General features: G+C 36.8%; 1 protein-coding gene across 4 annotated transcripts in view; it reads right to left on the bottom strand.

Annotated features, from left to right (window-relative positions):
* Positions 1–20,081, bottom strand: part of ARID4A (AT-rich interaction domain 4A) — a 62,136-nt gene that overhangs the window by 18,387 nt on the left and 23,668 nt on the right. For all 4 annotated transcript variants that reach the window (XM_019550893.1, XM_019550896.1, XM_019550894.1 and 1 more), the window contains exons 8-14: positions 18,509–18,588; positions 16,317–16,393; positions 13,875–14,044; positions 4,075–4,147; positions 1,439–1,533; positions 1,220–1,317; positions 27–252 (exon numbers count right to left, since the gene is read on the bottom strand). In XM_019550893.1, coding sequence (XP_019406438.1) covers positions 27–252; positions 1,220–1,317; positions 1,439–1,533; positions 4,075–4,147; positions 13,875–14,044; positions 16,317–16,393; positions 18,509–18,588 — 819 coding nt within the window. The remainder of the gene's footprint in view (positions 1–26; positions 253–1,219; positions 1,318–1,438; positions 1,534–4,074; positions 4,148–13,874; positions 14,045–16,316; positions 16,394–18,508; positions 18,589–20,081) is intronic.

The following is a 20,081-nucleotide window of genomic DNA, read 5'->3' as shown; positions in this document are numbered from 1 at the left end:
CCAATCCCTCCAGACAGGTTACTTACTCTTGGGGATCTTAGTTCTATTTCCTCCTTTTCACTTTCACTGCTGGAATCGTTTTCCTCAACTTCTTTTTTTATTTCTACTGGGGGCATCTCTTGTTCCTCTTTTACACTTTCCTCCATTGGTTCCTCTTGTTTCGGTATGTCTACCACTTTTGGTTCATTGTGATGGATAGTCCTAAACTGAATGTTTGCAGAGCGGCAGTACTCTTCAAAACCATAAAGATACCTAGATATACACAAACAGTTCCTTCATTTTTTCAGCATTGTTTATTTAATTTTCTTTCATTTAGCCACAAAAAGCTTCATTGTTTTCATGCTTGCACAATACAAGGAAAGAGTACTAAGTCCAGGAAAATGTTCCAAAAAAAGAAACTCTTAAAGAAATTTGAAATCGAATAATTAAATACTGACGAAGGCAAAATAAGCACTTTGCATGTGTGTACATGTGCAAGCGGGTATGCACATGCACGCATGCTTGCGTGCACACACTTAACTGGTTATATTTTTTTACCTATTTACTAGTATGACACCATAAAGCCACCAACTACAGATTTATAAGGCTTGAATTCTGTAATTTAGAAGTGTATATATCTTTATTTATATTTAAATAGATATTTTTGGACTTGATGTCTGAAATGTATCTATGGGTTCCAGCACTAGACAGAAAGTTAACAAATCTGAAATAAATACAGGCAAAGTTCTGCCCATATCACACAACTATTGTAGACATCAATGAGAGGTGATTGGGCATTCAACTGAGGTCAAATGCTGCTCGTGTAAATAAGCATATGTTGCAAAATGACCGCATGCTAACCTTGTATTTTCAATTTCATTGTCGTATCCCAAATGGCTATATCAGATGCCAACAATATAGATTTCCTGCTATAAAATGAGTATAGTTCTAACATACTGCAACTGCAAGATCCTACAATGAGAGCACTTCTTCCCTCCTGTTGTAGATAATGAAAGTGGTGAATGCTCAGCACCACTTTCTAAACTACAGAATTCAAGCCTTAATCTATAACAATGTTTGCAATGAGGCAAAAATGAACAAGGCATTTTAACAAAGGTATGTAGACAACTTACTTCTCTATTACTATTTACTCTTCCACTGAATTAACAAAAATGGTTTGAAGGTTTGTGAGATTTTGTAAGATTTTCACTGTTTTTCAATCAAACAAGGGAGAACTTACTTTCTATAAGCAGTTTTTACATTGTAGGAAGCAGCTGAGTTCAAAATGGGAATGCCAAGGTCCATATAAATTTGCTTCCATACAGCACCACTGTCAATCTAGAAAAGTAAATTTTCTTTGTTAACTAAAATAATTAAGAAATAAATGTACTGAGACTGCAACAACAGTTTTCAAGAATCTTAATGTATGTTTAGCTTAAACAAAAAAGTTGGCACTTACACTGTCACATCCACCCTGCTGATACACCAGCCTAAAAAGTTTGAAGAGGTTAAGATCTTTGTAGCCTAGAACAGGTGGTTTGTTGATAGGAGTACCTAATTAACATAAAAATAAATCAATAGTTATCATGCAAATAAGCAAGCTTATCTTCCACCCCACAACATACAATTACTTGTTGGCACACGTTTACAGTGTAAGGTCTGTAATGATATGTCTACCTATCATATGTGTACGAAGTCAGAAATTCCCAACCAGCAAACCTGCCTTGTTTTGTATCAATGTATAGTTCTAAGTGGATCACTAATGTGTTTGCTACCACTGGCCTCCTAACTCCTGACTCGCCTGTAGATGTGGGAGAAATCCCTATCTGGTTGGTTGCCCTTTCCCAAGAGGCCATGTGGGGGGAAGGGAGAAAAGGGAAGCCAATCAGAGATCATACAGGTATTAAAGGAAAACGTAGTAAATGGCAGAGAGTAGTAGCAAGTGTAAACCAGCAAACTGTGGGTTAAAAAAATGAAGTGAGGACCAAGGGCCAGAACGTGAAATGGTAGCAGAAGGTGGAGGAAAAGGAAAATAAGGGTGAAGGGTGTAGGTGGAGGAAGGAGGAGTACAAAGACAGAGTAGGAAAAGGGAAAGGAGCACAAATTAGCTGTGAAGGGGGAGCCCACAGTCACGGCAGAAAAGGAGCTGCCCTTCCCCTACTTTCGCCCTTCCTCCATGCAATTTGATATGAATCACACAAGTTAGAAGGTATTGGGTTTTGCTTTGGGAATACTGGCAGGCATGCCCTGTTCAAAACCTCCTCCTTGAGGGAAGACCATGTGGAGCAATCAAGTGGGAAGGGCATTGTTGCAATGGAGAAAAAGAAAAACAAAAGGAAATAAAAGACCCAGCCTTGAAAGTAACTGGCTATACTTAATCAAAATATTATTTTTTTTTATGGAATACCAGTTTGCCTCTGGACTGGGTCTTCACTTTTACTGTGCTATAAACTCTTTTTTTCTCCCTGGTTCCCATAGCCACTTGCATGGTTTCTCCCTACTTCCTGGACTAAAAGTGCCTCAAGCAGGGAGTGAGGGAAAAAGGAAAGAAGGGAAGTAACAGGAGAGAAAAACAATAAAACTAGGACTGCTCAAAAAAGATACAGTTTCTTTCCTTGGCTTGTCCCCTTGTTCCATTCATGTCTTCCTCAACATATGCATTTTACAGGAATGCTTTACAAGGTATGGTCTTTAAAGTGATACTAGATGAGCTCCACTGTAAGTTTACTATAAAAAAAAGTACATAACCCATTGATATACCTGTGACTGGCAAATGGCAAGACCAAAAAAGTTGGGTACTATTTATTCTACAAATCAGAATATGCCTAGTTAAAAGGGAAGCCTAGTTTAGTTTAAAGGGTGAACTGCTATTTTAGTTTAGTTTCTTATTGTTCTTTTCTTCCTTCTCTCCTTAAGAAGGTTATGTACTAAATACCTTATTATCAAAGGCAAAAGAAATTAGTCAGCACTAAATTGACTATGCTCCTCCCAAATCAAGTCCCTTTAATTCTGACTACCTCCATGCTTACTCTGCTACACCATGCTGTAATATAACAGTTGCCATGGCACCATTTGCAGCCAGATACGTAATTTGAGTGGGAAGTCTAGAAAGCAACATTTTAAATGCATGCAATTTAGTTAATATCTAAAATACTCCGAGTAATTTTTGACCGAAAAAAATCTAAAAAGAATCCACCACACCTGTGACATTTTTCCATCTTGCAAACACAGGAGTGAAGCTTTCTATATTCAAAGCTAAGATATAGCCATAAGACAATAAAATATGGGATTGACACAATATTCAAGAAAAGTTAATTTGTTTTCTTGTTTAACGCTACTTAAAAAACCCCCACAAGGTGTTGAGGAAAAAAACCCTCTGCCTTCACACTCTGGAGCACTCATGCTGCATATGCCACTGAAATCTGACGTAAGGAGGGTATAATTGGAAGGAAGGCAAAGTATCATATTCTGCTAACAGTAATTATCTGCAGCATATGTACTTATATTTTTTCAGCATAGTACCTAGGCATCATGATCAAAATAGCCTGATCTAATTCAGTTCAGAAAAAGTTTTAAAAAAAGTGTTCTTTCCATTCCAACTCTTGGGCCAACCAGGATCATGCAAGTTGTCCTCAAGAGGAATGCTACTATTGCCCTATTATTGGAGGAGAGTCTGTGAGAGAAGAGGATAGTTTTGCACAGACACTTTAAAAAATGGCTTATTTCCTGACTTCTGGTGCCTGCAAGTTCCACAACCTACTAAATGTTTCCAATGTTCATCCCAAGGATCAGCAGCTGCAGTTACCAACACTAGTTGCCACAGGAAGGTACCAACTGACACTAGGAGACAGTTTAAGTCCAGCCCATTAAAGGCTGAAAAAAACTATTTGCTTAGACTGGATTTTTGTTAACTACACATGCACATAAATGTATCTGAAGCAGATGTTGCAGTTAAAATTCAGTAGAAGATTTCCATCTGTACCCTATTTGTTATTATTATGCATTTATTTCAGTGACACAAGGATGCTGCATTTAAAAGCAATTTTTAAACAGTTTCAGTAGGCAAGAGGCAGTAAATTTTAAGCAACATGTTACCTCTGTCTTCCATAAACTTGTAAAGCTGTTGGAGGAAGTTGTCCCTCTCTTCAGGATCAAGCTCTTCCTCAGGCTGTCAAAACAAAGGGAAGGGTACATTTTGAATATTAAACATGCACGGAAAGTTTTATTAGCAAACTCAGATCTCAAACTATTCACTTGAACAAAAGAGCCAGAAAACACCTGGAAGAAAAAGTGAAGCCACATTAATCGGCAAATATAAATAAGACAGGAGGGCAACTAAGTCCTAAGCACTACAGCCCCACACACTGAGGCTAGAAACATAAATTAGACATGAAGTAGTATAATCAGTATGATCAGAAACTAGTTCAAATCTGTAACACAACAGAAGTTCAGTGCATATAAACTGCTTTCAAACTGAATGAAAACCAGTTTAAGATAAACCTGGATGGATGTAGTATCAGACTTAACTGATTTAGGTTCAATACATTTATTGAATTTCTGTCCCAGATCCCCTCCAGATTCAAGTCAACTCATAGTCCCTCAGCATCCCACGATGCTTTGAACCTCCCTTCGCAGGGTGGGTGGGCTAGCCATGGCCCAAGCTGCCTGCTCCAGCTGAGCAGGGAGGTGTGATCTAGCGCCCCTGCAGCTTCTGGCCTGGGCCACTGCAGGCATGTGGCTGCATTTCCAGAATCAAAAGTGAATGTCTGTTCACTGCTTATTGGTTCAATCTATACAGTTTAGACTAATGTGTGCAGATTGAATCATTCCAGCCTTGGGCCTTTTGACTGTACTTCGCCTGGGAGATTCAACAGGGGAAACAAAAGTACAGAGCACTGACATCCTCAATTTGTGAAGGAAGGAAACTGAAGAAGAAACAGGACACAGCCTGTATCACTATACTGCATATGCTGACGCAATATCACACAGTAAAACCTTGCTGAAAATGTGACTCTTTACAAGACAGTAGTAGCTAACCTGAATTACAGCCTTCCCTGCTAGCACTAGGAGCCATCTGAAAACTATCTGAAAAGAACTACAGATAAGGCTCTAAAATTATTTTTAATATAACAGCCCCTTTTTTCAGATGCCCATTAATTCCTAGAGGGGAAAAATCCCTTGGGGATTAAACGTTTTATGCTGGGTCTCAGCTCAAAGCATTCATGTCTGAAAACATTGGAAGAGTCCCTTCCAGAGTTCAAAATCACTGAATGCTTATTTTTTACCATGTTTAGTTCTGCTACAGCCATTACTCTTACAACCACAGATAAACAGGTACACGCTAGATAGTCTACAACATGGGGCTTTTTGCTATAGAGGGAAATGACATAAATAAAGTTGAGTTCTCACTTCTAAGAATATTCAGGGGAATTATGAGACTTTAGCAGAGCTCAATGAAGACTTGCCCTTGCAACACTGTATGTACCCCATTTTCCCTGCTGGCTTGGAAAGGACAGCAATTGCTGATGAAGCAATTTGTACAAGCAAGACTGCAGGTATCTTGGAGGAAAGCTTATAGGAAAAATGAAAAGATAAAGCCTCACCATTATACTAGGAACACTAAACAAAAATTCTTTCAGTTTAGAAAGGAAGGAGACACAGAAAGAGAGAGCGAGTGAGAGAGAAAGCGCACACAAGTGCGTATCCATTGATCTCAGTTCCAGTTTGGTCTGCATTCCGCAAATTCTAAGCTTTCATTTTGAGAAAATAACATTCCTAATCTTTTTCTGTTGTGAAAGTACAGCCAGTGAAATGTAACCTGATGCACTGCTGCCTTGGTAAGAGAAAACTAGTCTTCTGCCAAGCATCAGTAGCAATTCACCCATTTCCTACCATACTTGTCTCAATGGAGCTGTAAGCTTCAAAACCCAATAAGGGCCATTTAAATACTAACATTATTAGGCAGAGGCAATTTGTTTCTTCTCCTTCAACTCTTCTTTGAAAAGAAATAAGGAAATCCAGTTCAAAAGCACAACCTAGTACAATGTACAGGGTGAGGGAAATGGCCACCTTACCAGTCTCTGCAGTATATTTATAGAAACAGAGAAAGCTACAAAATTAAAAAAGCAGAAACTATAATGCTGCATACTTATTGTTGCTATAGGAACCTTAGCTGTGCTATTACTTCTTCTTTAAAAATGTCTAACTGTGTAGCTTTAATTCTGCAATTAAAAGATTTCTAGCATTTGCTATAAAATATCTTGATATCTATGAATAAAAATCATAGAACCATAGACAAGTCAGGCTGGAAGGAACCTCCAGTGGTCACGTCGAGTCCAACCCCCTGTCTGAAGCAGGATCATCCCCAGCCAAACCATCCTATACAACCCATAAGCTAAACTCTACATAGGACTACCATCATCCCTGACACAACACACAACTAACCCTACGCTGTCACAAGTAAAGCAGGTCCTGCTTCTATGAAACATCAATCTATCCTCAAGAGATCCTAGGTAGAGGGCTGTGCCCCTGCTACAGAGGAAGGTAAAAACCCCATCACCCATACCAATCTGACCATGCTACGTATTGGCTAGCTATTCTATCAACATATCACTTTTGAATTCAGAAAAGCTTCCTCATTTCAGTTTGAACCATCTAATCTTGTGGACATACTGCCAATACTAAAACTAAACTATAAATCAGAAATAGTACTTCTGTAAATAGGTAAGCCCTGGAATTATCCACATTACAGTATTTTCAGTTTAAATAAAGGAAAGGGCAAAGGTAAAAGGCAAAGGCAAAGGTCTATTTACTTGGGGAAGAAGAGCAGAAAGACTTAAGGACTAACCCTGGGGAGCTTGAAGTAGTGAAGAAAAAGCTAGGATGATTGATGTACACAATGGGGCAGGGATGACCTGAACCAGCCAATTCATATAACTGCAGACCAGGTGAAAAAAAAAAGACAGATTCTTCCTGGAAAGTTTTCTGCCTCCAACCTGTACATGTGCTACTGTTGTCTGCTGTGTATCTATGGTGCAAGGGGGTCCTAGTAGCCTGCCTGCTACTCTGATCCCCCACAGTGCTCCATTTCAATTACCACATGCCCTTTAGGCTGCTTGGCTCAACATCCTCTAAGCAGAAGTCCTTGCACCTGGTGATGAGGAGGGATGAGTGGTTATTTCTGCAATACTAGCATCTAAAAGTCTCAACCAAAATGGCAGCCTATGTTAGACATTACAGAGGGGTAGTACCTTTGCTCTGAAGAAGAAAATCTAACTGAACGAGGCAGATCAAGCAAGTTTTGTATGTTATTCCCATTTTACAGATGGGTAACAGACATAGGTAATGGGACCTATGGGTCACACAGGGAGGCTGCGGCAGAGCCACTAACAGAACCCAGACCCCAAGTCTATTCCAGCACCTTAACTAGAAACCTATGCTTCTTTTCTAGAATTAACTGCTACATATACCTCTTTTTTTTCTGAATGATATGGAGAAGCACAGCAGGTCCCTTGCTCTCACACACCCACATCTATTTGCCTTGCTGCAGCTTCCAGGAGGAGGATAAAAAGAAATACAATGAGCCTAAATTACCACTGTGTCATATTAAAAAGGCTGCCACTGCCACCTCCCACCATTACGGAGAAGCAATTCTGTTAGTAGGCAGTCTGAACACTATACTTCCCAGCATGCCACCTCCTGTTAGTAGGCAGGAAGATCTCTGCAATTTCAAGCACCCGTCCGTCCTTTTCTCAGATCCAGGCATTTTCTTTGGAAGGCTTCAGGTTCCTTAAATAAAAACTGTGCAAATAAATTTATAGTACATCTCTCATTTATATTCTGTACCCACAGAGATGCTTCAAAGGGGGAGCAAGGCCAAAGATTTAGCCCAAATGGGAAAACAAACAGTTATATTTTTAAACAGCAAAACCACTCCTCACTCATACATATAATTAAATGTAACACCAGAAGCTTTTACAATAATTAATATTATACCATACATGGAGAATAGCTTTAATTTACAATATTAAAATGCAGCTTTTCCTACTTGGTACTGATTGTTCTCATCCACCTTGATAGTTAATACTGGAGATATTATATACACAATACTTATGTTATCTCAATATAAGCGACACACCCCTTCCCAAATAAAAATGTCTTACTCTGAGCACACAACATATTCCTTGTACTGCTGACTACTTTGCAAGATTGCTGCATATGTGTTTTATTTTAAACAGCAGTGTTGAAACTTGCCAAACAAGTTATCTTTATGGGTTTGATCCACTGCAGTTAAGGTGTACTGGCTCAAGCTTCACATTCAGCCAGTGTTTGTCTGAGTCTTGAGCTTTACCAAGATTTCAAATAAGAAAAAGAAATACAGCTGTTATGTTTCCCATCACCTACTCTCTGGAAAGTAATTAGAGCACCTGATGATCCTAATCTGTGCAAGTGATGGACTGGAGGGTTGGAGGAGGAAAACTGCAGCAAGCCACAAACTTGAACAGAAACCAAAAATCTTGGAGAAGTTATATATGCTGCAGGTGGTTTTTAGCCACTTGGCAATACATGCATTTAGCACATTCACTTAAGTATACATATGAGACTGCCACAAGATCCTTTTGGGGTGCCACTTCATATTAGTGCTATTAAATGTGAAAATACCTACACAATTCACAAGATAAACCCATAGATTTCAAATAGCCATCCCTTCAGAAAACATCTGTTGTGGTCTTTGGAACAGAAAAATTGCTTGTATTTTTCTGTAGTCAAAAAATGAGTGAAAGCTAAGAGGGGCAGTTTCCAGGGGGTGCCTCGAGTCTAACAAGGTTGCCAACCACTAACTTAAGTAAACTGATTCCTGCTGAATACACTGCTCCATAACTGTTAAAACTGTGATGATACTCTTGTATGCAGTTTTTACAGTCAGAGTCTATAAACTATCTGAAAAGAATCATATCTTGATATACAAGATCCAATTTCAGATTAACAATTTATCTGGCTCCTCAAGGTCATGTATCCCACAAAGAGGGATTTTGAAGCAGCACTGAAAGAAAGATTTCTAATCATACGTAAAAATCCAAAATCTCTACTTAAAAAATGTAAAACTCAGTTGTCCCCTGACATTTTTTCCTCATACGAATTTAGCACTGTAGAAAGGTACGCGACAATTTTATAAATGCTTTACACGTTTTTAAGATTCATACGTTTAAAAAAATGTTGTAATCCTCTAACAGGCTCTGAATCAGCAGACCCCTGCCTTGTATTGAACACTGCTGCTGTCAGCAAGGCTCCACTGAGATCCCAGGGTCCGACTGCGTGATCTATTGCTTACAGGACTGGGATGAGACAGAAGAGAAGCCGACAAGCACGTTCGCCGAGCTCATTGCAGAAAGCAGGTTACATGCATACCTAACACGTACACTGGCTAAAAGAATGTTCATATTGACTTGTTAGGGCAGGAACTTGCAGAACTGCTTTCATGCAGCAGCTTTTTAAATCTCTCCTCTCATATCAGTGCATTAAAAATATCTTATTTGTGTCTGTAGAGCTCCATATTTTTAGGTGCATATAAAAATGCATGTTACCTGAAATTATACACATGTAATTCTGATGCATCTATCTTTTTCTTGACGTTTTCTTTAAAAACTGCATCATTTTAACAATTATTTCGGTACAATAAATCAATTTTTAAAAGTACATACTTAAAAAAAAAATCTTAGATTTAGGTTGTTGAAGGTATCATAAAATATCCCTTGGACTTTTAAAATCAGTGCTACTATTTTAAATAATATTCCTATAACCAAAATTCGATTTGTATTAAGTGGAAAACTTAATTCCAGTCTTTCAGACGAACACCCTCACAGACTGGCTGGCCCGCATGGTGACCTGTATACTCAGTTTCTAAACCGGATAGTACCTTTCCCTACTTCCAACATGATCTTGTCCCATCAGCTTGACTCTCCAAAGAGCTCTCCAGCTGGACAACTCCTTTGGGATAGGAAACAATGCAGTAACAAGCTGACAAAGGGTATTTTTGAAAGATTTCAGCAGGAAAAAAAAAAGAAAATCAAAGAGATAACAAAAGATACTGCTGCTCCAGAGGCAATAGCAACTGAAGCCAGTGGAAAGGCAAGAGACTTCTTTAGTCCTTGTTTTATCTTCAAACCTGAAGACTAGAAAATCCCTCCCTTTCCTGCAAGGTTCTTGCCCTTTGACCAAAACAATTATGTATTTTTTTTCTTTCCAGGACTCTTTGAAATTCTATACTTGAAAGTAAAATGTAGTCTTAATACACAAATTCTTTTTGTTGCTTTGAGAGATATCTATATCTATCTATAAATAGATATATATCTATACATATAGAACTATATATTATAGATAGATAGATATTATACATCTATATATAGATATATTATGCAATTATTCTTTTAAAACTGCATGAAGGGATTTGCCTATAAACAAAAATGTCAAAATTGAGGCATAAGGAGAAAACCACAGGCTGCTGACACCATCCTTGCATGAGGAAAAAGATGCTAATTGTCCATTTATTTGCTAATCTACAATTATTTCTTTCTTTATCGATAGAAAAATTACAGCACAAGCAAATATTACTGTAGCGTTAATTTTGATTTGTAATGCTCATATCAGATTCAGCTTCTGGAATATGAATCTATGTAACCAGTGCCGCAGAGTTTAGGATTCTTCCTACTTTATCCTGCAGTTTACCCTCTGAGTGACAGTTGTACTCTAATCTATGTCTAGCTCTGTCCTTTATAAAGGATTATGAAAATTTAGGATTGGATACAGACAGACTAGTGTCAAGATTAAAACCAAACTCACTCCCAACGAGTAAAAATATCCTGCCAAAGGGAGCAACAACACACTAATTTAATTATTTAAATGTAAGCTGTAAATCAGACAGCAACAGAGCAACTTCTTCAGGCTGCTGTACAGCATTTTTTTTTTTTTTGAAGTCCACAAACTTAGCAATTCATAGGCTATCTGATTTTTAATGTTCTTCTGAAATTTAATATCTCATCGCCCAGTCTCCAGATTTTCTTCCTGTATAGTCAAGTATAGAAGACTGTACATTCATAAGTAACTTCTAGCAGGGGAATAAGCATCTGGATGTCACTATAATGATTCAAAATTTTCGCTTTATGAGCAGACTGAAGACAAACATCAGCATAACGCCTTTAACCTTGGTGCATTTAGCCAACATTTTCCTTTCCACTGCACCGCAATAAAAAAGGACAGTTTCAGTCAAAGCAAACTTACAAATCCTAATCAATCTTCCAAAAAATATCAGGTTCTCTGATCAAAGACAACTACGTTAAGCCAATCAGTTTAGATTCTCTAAGAATATACTACAGATACGACTGGCTATTTGCAGGGGGCACATTAAAATACATCTGTAGAATTGAAGACTATGGCATTTACTTGAAGAAGGCCTACCACGTCTGGTTGGCAGCTAGGCCCTTACTGCACAGCCATTGTGGATTTAAAAAATTCCCACACAACACAAATGCAAGTCGCCACTTCCCTTCTCAGAACATAATTCCTGAAAGAACCAAACAGAGATGCCTTGAGGATATTCTCACAAAAGAGAGAGATTATTTTGACCTTGATTAAAAGAAAAGGAGATTAAATGTAAAAGCACAATCTGAATGATTCAGTTTTGTAACTCACATACAGCTAAAACAATAGCTTTTACTCATTGGTTCTCTTATGTCTGCATTCCAGATTAGTAATCTTATGAAGCAACCCCCTAAAGAAAAGAAAACAAAACAGCATAAATCCTCAAATTCTCAGTCTTTGGCAAAAGTACTGAGCAGGGCCCCAAAATAAAATGACTCCGTTATAACAGTCCAGTGGGAATATAACTTAAAGGCCCAAAATGACAGTTCTGTTCTGACAATTTAAAAGATCAATATCTATGCTCCACTAAAATAGCTTCAGTCTGAAGATGTTCATCTTTTTACATCTGTACTTGTCAGCTGCAGAATCCATTGTTTCCAGGTGACACATCTACCTCTGGAATGCTTTACGCCCCGTCCATAGCCACCACATTACTCCTTCGAATCAGAACTGAAAATATTTGTTTTATAGGAATGCTATTTTGTTTGAAAACAAAGCTTCTCCCTTCCCCCTTCTTTGTTTTAAATATACAGAACTTTTAAACAACACCCATTGTACAATTAGAAAAAAAATGAATACCAGAAGCTGATAAACCTATTCTTGATTTTTACTTACAGGGAACACACAATTTTAACAAATATTAATACAAACCAATACAGACTGCAACAGTTCACACCCTGCAAAATGTGGCCTGTTCAGTCCTTATCACAACATACAGAGGAAGAAAAACCATGCACAATGGGATTTTATATTGTATGCATATTCATCCTTTCGGTTACCTACCATATGAGTATTTTCATATGGGAAGCTACTCCATTTTGCAGAACACTATTACAAAGAATAACATTAATATCTAAAAACAGATTCTTATTGTCATTTTTACACAGGATCATTTACCCTTGATTGCATGCTATATCACATTGTTCACAGATCAGAAACCTAGCAATCTAACTTAAATCCACATTCTTAATAATAAAAAAATGTTAACACTGCACATTAAATACATAAAATCCTTACCTATGAGCTGCATTTTCTCTGAAATGTAAAATGGTTATATTTCTTTTCTATCTAATCTGCCCAAATACCTGGACATAATTTCAGCTGGACTTCCAGATATCTGCTTGCTTTTTCTCTCACTGCACGGCATCCACAGTTATACAGCATTACTTACATTCTCTTCCATATAAAAAAAATCAGACATTACATGAAAGGAAAAGAAAGAGACAGCCCATTTCAAACCATCTGGCAAGCCTCCACTGGCAGGCTGCCAAGCCTCTGCTAAATCTTCCTCTCTTTTCTGAGCATGCTCACTTGAAACCAACAGAATGTTACTATGGCAACACGGTAGGCAGCCTCGAAGTATGTACAGCCATTCTGTTTGCAGTGTGACAAAACCACATACTACAAGGGAAGCGAAAGGGAAACAATATTTGACCTTCTTTAAAAAAAAGACATCTACTTTCCTTTTCCAGATCAAGAATACCTAATTTTCTTGTGCTGTGCAAACAGATGAAGAAACATCTGTTTACAGGCAAATACAATCCAGCAAGACTTAAAACCCGTAAAAAACCCATAAATTCCATGAATTCATTTTTGATGATACAAGGAATGTGCCTGCTTTACTTTAAAAAAAAAAAGGGGCATGCTCGGACTGTTTTACCAATCTTTTGGGGACAGAGACACTTTGGGCAAGAAACTGAATCTAGGGTTAATACTTAGGCAATTTAATTTTAATTGAGAATTATATGAAGTGTTAGTGCATTAATATTATGATTTATTTCCAAAGATAATTAACATAGCGTTTTTAGATGTGTTCTTAGCTAGCCAACAAATACTTTCAATGGGTACCTTCAACCTTCCTCAGCCACACCTGTTATTACTGGAGTGATTCTGTACTATTTCTAAATAACGGCATTCCTCGATGAAGAGGAGTCTGGATTTCAAAAGCAAGTTGTTAGTATTTAGATATGCATCAAAATGCATATCTCATTTCTGTGTCCTAATTACAACTTCCTGATCCAGATCCTCCCTATCTTTTTTTTCCCCCAATTTCAATCATTAATTTCTAAGATCTGTCTCCAATTTGTGCATTGTATACTGGCACGAAATTCTGCTGTTTCACACATCCCACTAAAGAGGCCTTTTGTCAAGGGAGGATAAACAGGTCTGAAAATGTATTAAAGTGAGTAAAACTCTGGTAACAAAGACATCTTCGATCATTTAAATCCATAACTGTTACTGAAATCATAAAAACTTACTGTTGCTTCTTCCTCCTTCTCATCCTGTTTGTCTTCTTCTTCTTCATCACTTTCTGCTGCAGCTCCATCTTCCTCATCACTGCTAGAGGACTCCAGAATTTCACTCATGTCCATTTTCCAGTTACCAGGAACACCTTTTGTACTGAAGAAAGTGCTTGCTTCCTGTAATCCTAAAGAGGAACAGGCCCTGCACGTTTACCAATTCTTGGCGCTAAGAATCGAAACATTGCTAATGACTAAATATTTCTATTTTTCTTTAATTCAGATGTAATCCACTGGAAAGTGAAAAAGAAATTCAAACTCTCAAAAGGTAATAGAAGGTGAATGTTTCAGTTTTAAATGCACATTCTTCCTATGCAACATATGTTGGCTAGGTAAAAGTCTACAGACATCTCCACAGCGTGCTCACGTATTACCTGTTGGGACTGTTACATTTAAAACACAACCACTGACCACTAGTAATACATACTATACTTCTCCAACACTCAGATTCCTAGGCAAACAACTCTAAAGGACAGAGTTAACAGTTTTACCTTTTTACATGCCCAGTATTCAAAGCAAACTTTGGAAAACACTGGTTTTACTCTGCTTCATACATACACATCTCTTGGATTCAGCGTGATCTTTGCCTGATAAAAGCATACCGAATCATATATGAAGACCTTTGAGATATGGAACCAATAATGCCTGGAGAACAATTAGCTACCATTCTGGAATCAGCCACTTGATCGCAGAGAGTCCTGAGAGTACCTGCTGTATACAATTTGCCTATCATTCTCAAGAGGCATTGTGTGCAACTAAAACTGCAAAGCCCCTACATGATCAGCATTTAAACAAAATAAAATTGGCCATTTAGATTCTAAACAATAACCTTTTTGCTGTTTGATAAGACAACAGAAGTTTCTTTGCTCCCCTCAGAGAATATCCATGGAAGACAATACATTGCCTAAAAAACACAACCCTACCTAGGAAAACAGAGTTTTTAACATTCAGAAAAGAGGAAGGATATTACAGTGGGCAGAATGCCAGCTGGAAATCCAGATCTCCCGAGCTGAATTCCTTCTTCCACCACAGATCATCCACATAAACTTGTGGGGGGTCACTTAGGGTGACATGCTACTTCTTTTTAGTCAATAGCTATTCTATTAATATTGACCCAATGGCAATGTAAGACAACCAAATGGAAACAGAATGTCAATCTAGATGACCACATGAGAATAACACAATATCCTTACTTCACCCGGATATTGCAAGAACAAATACGTTAAAGGTTGCGAGATTCATCTATGATAGCAGAAGGGCCAGATAGGAGACAGACTAAGGTGGAAGCTCTAGGAAGCTAATCATCCTGGAGAATGCTAGGACAAACTACTAGCACTTGCTTAGCTTCAGCAACCGATGAAACCGCAAATCACTGCTTTGCAAAAATCAAATTTCATTTTGGCAATTCTCCTGTGCATGAAGGTGCTTCCCTGTCTCAGCCTCTTATTTTTAGGAGGTAAAATTTCTCCCTGGAGGGCAAAACACAGATGCACACACACAGTTAAAGTGTTACAGAGATTTGAGGAAAATTTATAGCAGTTGATGATCTGCCGCTTGCACAAACTCAGAGGAGGGAATTTATAGTGACATCTCACATTCAACTATTAACTTTTGTAAGATTTTAAAATCAAGTGATCATGTTGTACATTTCAGGCAGGAGAGTTTAAAAACATTATTTCTCTTCATTATTTGGGGAAGGCTGTGGCAAAATGACAAAAAGGAGAATTTCTGAACACTCATGAACAATTCATTTTTACGGAGCCATAATTCAGGAACCCCTTGCACAAAGGCGTCCAGGATTTTATTTAAAACATTCTAAAAGGGGGCCCAGACTTATTCTAGCGGGTTGAAGTCCAGCAGAACCTTCTGTGTATTTTAGGCCATAAAGATCAGCTGTAAATTTAAATATGGAATAATAGTACTTACTTCTGCTTCATAATTAAGAAGCATATGAAGCAAAAACACTTCATAACTAAGCATACTTAAATTGTGTAGCAGCAGTAGTAGTATAAAGTAGCAGCATCATTAATGTTCAATATAAATATTCAATAATAAGTTCATAGGAATTAACTACGGTCACATCAAATGAGAAACCAGAACACAGGATTAGAGTCACTGTATTTAAATACTCCAAAGACTGACTTTTATGACTTGAGATAAGAGAGATTCTTATCCACTAGAGAACTACATAGTTCAACATACACAAAAAGTCAGCATACTACAACATGTCCTTAATGGCAGGAATCCTACTAACTGCCTATGGCATTCTTGGCAAAGTTCTTGGCTACTTTTTACCTTATTATCTCAACAATATGTGCAAATGGAAACATGTATGGTTTAATAAGTAGTTCCCCCTAGATTAACTTTTGAATGATCTAGAGGAGATATATTCTAGTTTACCTCTTTTAGTAGAAAGCTCAGATTTTGGTAGATTTATAATATCTAGTTCCTTGATGTCCTTTCTTGCTATTGAATAACTGGAAGAGAGGAAATATGTAATTTAAAAAAACAAAGGTAATAAATACTCTACAGATGAAAAAAGCCATTTCTTAGCATTAGAGAACCTTCATAAACTTTCAACAATTTTGTCCTTTCCAATCATATGGATAGCATTAGCCAAAGTGTACAATACAGAGTAACAAATGCAGGGGAATCCCATTCATTCCCACATAAACCCTTTTTATTTGAAAGTTATGCAAATAACTGAACTCAATTAAAATTATTTGAAATTATTAAATAATCCAAAACTATGCCCTGTTGTATTAGAAACAATCTCTATCATGCTTAATAGAAATAGTTCTGTTTTCCTGGTTTGCATTTATAACTTCATCTGTAATTATTATTATTATATACTTTTATATTCCTTCTTCAATTAAATGCTGCTGGCTTACTTTGTAAAAGCTAGTTTAGATACTGTTTTCCTAGGATGTAACACTTCCAAGACAAGTTAAAAGAAAATTCAATATTAAGCAGTCCCTCCTTCTAGACCTATTGAAAAGAATTCTTGATTTGGTATGTTACCAGTAGAGGAGGAATGGAGGTAAAAAAATGAAGTTTGTTACTCTATAAACACAGCAGGCAGTTTATAAAAACTAGCATACCCTGTATCAATCTGCCTATTTTACAAAACACTGTAAAACAACCTACGTATAAACAATCTACACATAAACAAATAAATGTGTGTCATAATTTTAAACCAAGTTTGCTAGCACCAAACAAGAATTGTGAAGCCAAAGCTAAACATCTGTATTAAAAAATGTAATTAAAAAATGGACAAAAGTGCTCTGATAATATATATGGAAGTTTTCACCATAGAATTTTATTTTTAATCTTTTGTAGGAGAAAACAGTAAAAAACAAAGTTATCGTGACTATATTTGCAGTAACATAGCCTATATTATTTATAGCAATCATTTAGGCTATGCCTGCGTAGATTATTGGTGCATGCCCTAGTGTGTATTAGGTGGCCAAAAGGAACACTACTTGAGTACGCTTGAAGCATGCATCAGTTGCCAACTAATTCACAGGCTGTTGCTACTAGAACTGAAGATTGTTAAATATTTTCTTAATGTATTATTAGAGTGATGTTCTGTGTCAGAACAGTACTGAGCTGCATTTACCATGAGAAGCTGAAAAAGCTGACAGGATAAACATTAAGCTGATTTTCTATATTACTTTGAATATGTTTATTGGTTGTTAAATTTACTATATATTCTCTTATATTTTAAAATGCACTGCGTCAACCAGAGCTGCTTTCCCTCTCACCCCCCCGCCTATATCCCAGAAGCCCAGATGCTTTTTGTAGTAGCGTGTTGTTCAGCAAGTCTTTTTAATACATTTGTTTTTATTTTAAAATCCAAGAAATTTTTGCAACACAAGTAAGTTGCTGGTTTTTTTTTTAATTTTAGGAGACTTAGATTTTTCTAAATCTTGTTTTGATATCTGTGTTGTATTTTTGTGCATGTTTGTTGTAATTTTTTTTGTTTAGCTGTCCCTAGGGTCTTATACAAGGTGAGGTAAGAAAGTTAAAGGCCCTAGGGACAACTTAACAAAAAAATTACAACAAACATGCACAAAAATAAAACACAATCTGTCTCCTAACATTTTTTTTAATTTCCATATGAAAATTTTTATAAAATGAAACAAAGTTCCAGTCCCCTGCACTGCTGCAACAAACATACTGCAGTGTTATCCTGATAATGTTCTTTTTTGGTTTTTCATATAATTGGAAATGGAGTATAAATGGAGAAAAATGGAAAAGTCCTTGAATTACGTATTTGATTTGAACACTTTTTTTATTTTAAAATCCAAGAAGTTTTAGCAACACAAGTAATTCATCCCAATCTCTGCAACTGTGTCCCTTAAACAAGGAAAATGTTCCAACTGTTTTAAATTGAGTTTTGAATTCTTTGATTGCCTATTACACTGTAGGGAAATTAAAATTTATAAATAAATACAACAAATAGCACCCTGTACCACAGTTTCTAAAGTTCTCAATGTGCACTTTACAAGGACGTTATTCAGTCAAATTTTTCAAAAGTTTTTACAAATTTTCCCAAACACCACCATTATTAAAAGTATTCTACTACTCACAATTTGGAATCTGCAAAAGAGCGAACTAAACACTGGTCCTTTTTCACTGTGATGTCATCATTACAACTGGGAGATATTACCTGAAGTTTCAAATAAAATACACTGCTGTCAGGATTTACTATTCATCTCTCAAAAAAACAACCTCCCCCTTGCATAAATGCTTTCCCTTTTCTTTTACTTAATTTACAGCTCTAGAAAAAGCAACAGTAATTAGGCATTTGTATGCTCCAATTTATGTTGTAAAAATAAACTTGACAATTGAACAGCTTGGCACCAAGATGAAGTAGCAGGCAACTTCGCCCCATCCCAATAGCTGGAAACTGTCATGAGACACACCAGGGGATTTAGAATTTATCTCTTTTGATGTTAATACTAAAGTACAGACATACTCTGAAAGTCATTCTATATAGACAGTGTCATGAATTTCATGTTTACTGACTTTTTTTTCAAATATAGTTTGCTTAGATAAAAAAAAAAGCAAATAAAAAACACCTCCCACCCTCAAACTTCCAAATCTTCTCATTTAGGATATTCAAAACTGGATCCTTGCCTCTCACAAAGTTAGTTTCATTTTCAGTGTTTATTTTTAGATGCATGATCGTGATCACCAATAAGATTTTTTTTTTTTTTTTTTTTTTTACATAAAGAAACTAAAATTATTCATATTTTTTAATAACGTGAATCAGCACATTCTTCCATTATAGTCTTAACTCTAAAGGACTGAACGGTACATATTTGTATTACCAAAGTAAACATGAATCACATGGAACAAGATTATGGTTTTACAATGTCTTTTCTGGCCTTAACTGTTCTTCAGGCTCTGGAGCAATATTAACAACCACCAGTGAAATCCTACCTCTACTGAAATCAATGGGAGTTTGCCATCAAATTCAGGGCCAGGATTTCACCACAGATTACATAGATTACTTACTGCTTCTTGGTTAGCAGGGAAGCATTTCTGGTCTTCTACTTCATCTCCCAGTTATAATCATTTTTTTTAAATGGATGGCATACAAACAAAACTATATTTTGTATTCTGATGGACATAGAGATCTGTTCCCATAACAGATACATACTGATGAAGGTTTCCAAAATCTTGATGGGCATCTCTGATGAAGTCAGTATCTGCAGCTATGCTACAGTATGCAGATAAGGACATACTTGATTCACAAAAAAAACCCCATACAGTTGAAAGAGATACCATATTTTCCTCACATAATACATGCACCTTTTCCCCAAAAAACACCTGATGGAAATGTGTGTGGAGTGTGCACTTTATGCGAGAAATATAGTAAGAGCAGGTTCGGGTGTTTACTGGGTGTAACAAAGGAACCTGCAGCTTGGTTCTCTAGCTGCTGCTATTCAGTTACTTAACTGCAAGGGAAAACGTTTTTTCTTCGTTCTGCCTTTCAAAAGCAAGATGTGCATAATATTCTAGGACATGTTGTATGTCAGAAATAGCCCTTCTTCCTAGTTTCACCCAAATATCTATGCTAAATTAAGTAACTGTAGCAGGTATTTTCCTTCTAGTTAGTTCCTAATATGCAACATGAATTAGCCAAATATGATGCAG

Source organism: Crocodylus porosus, unplaced genomic scaffold, assembly GCF_001723895.1.
Source record: "Crocodylus porosus isolate Cpor-Errol unplaced genomic scaffold, CroPor_comp1, whole genome shotgun sequence".
Taxonomy (NCBI): domain Eukaryota; kingdom Metazoa; phylum Chordata; order Crocodylia; family Crocodylidae; genus Crocodylus; species Crocodylus porosus.
This window is presented reverse-complemented; position numbering and strand designations above follow the sequence as displayed.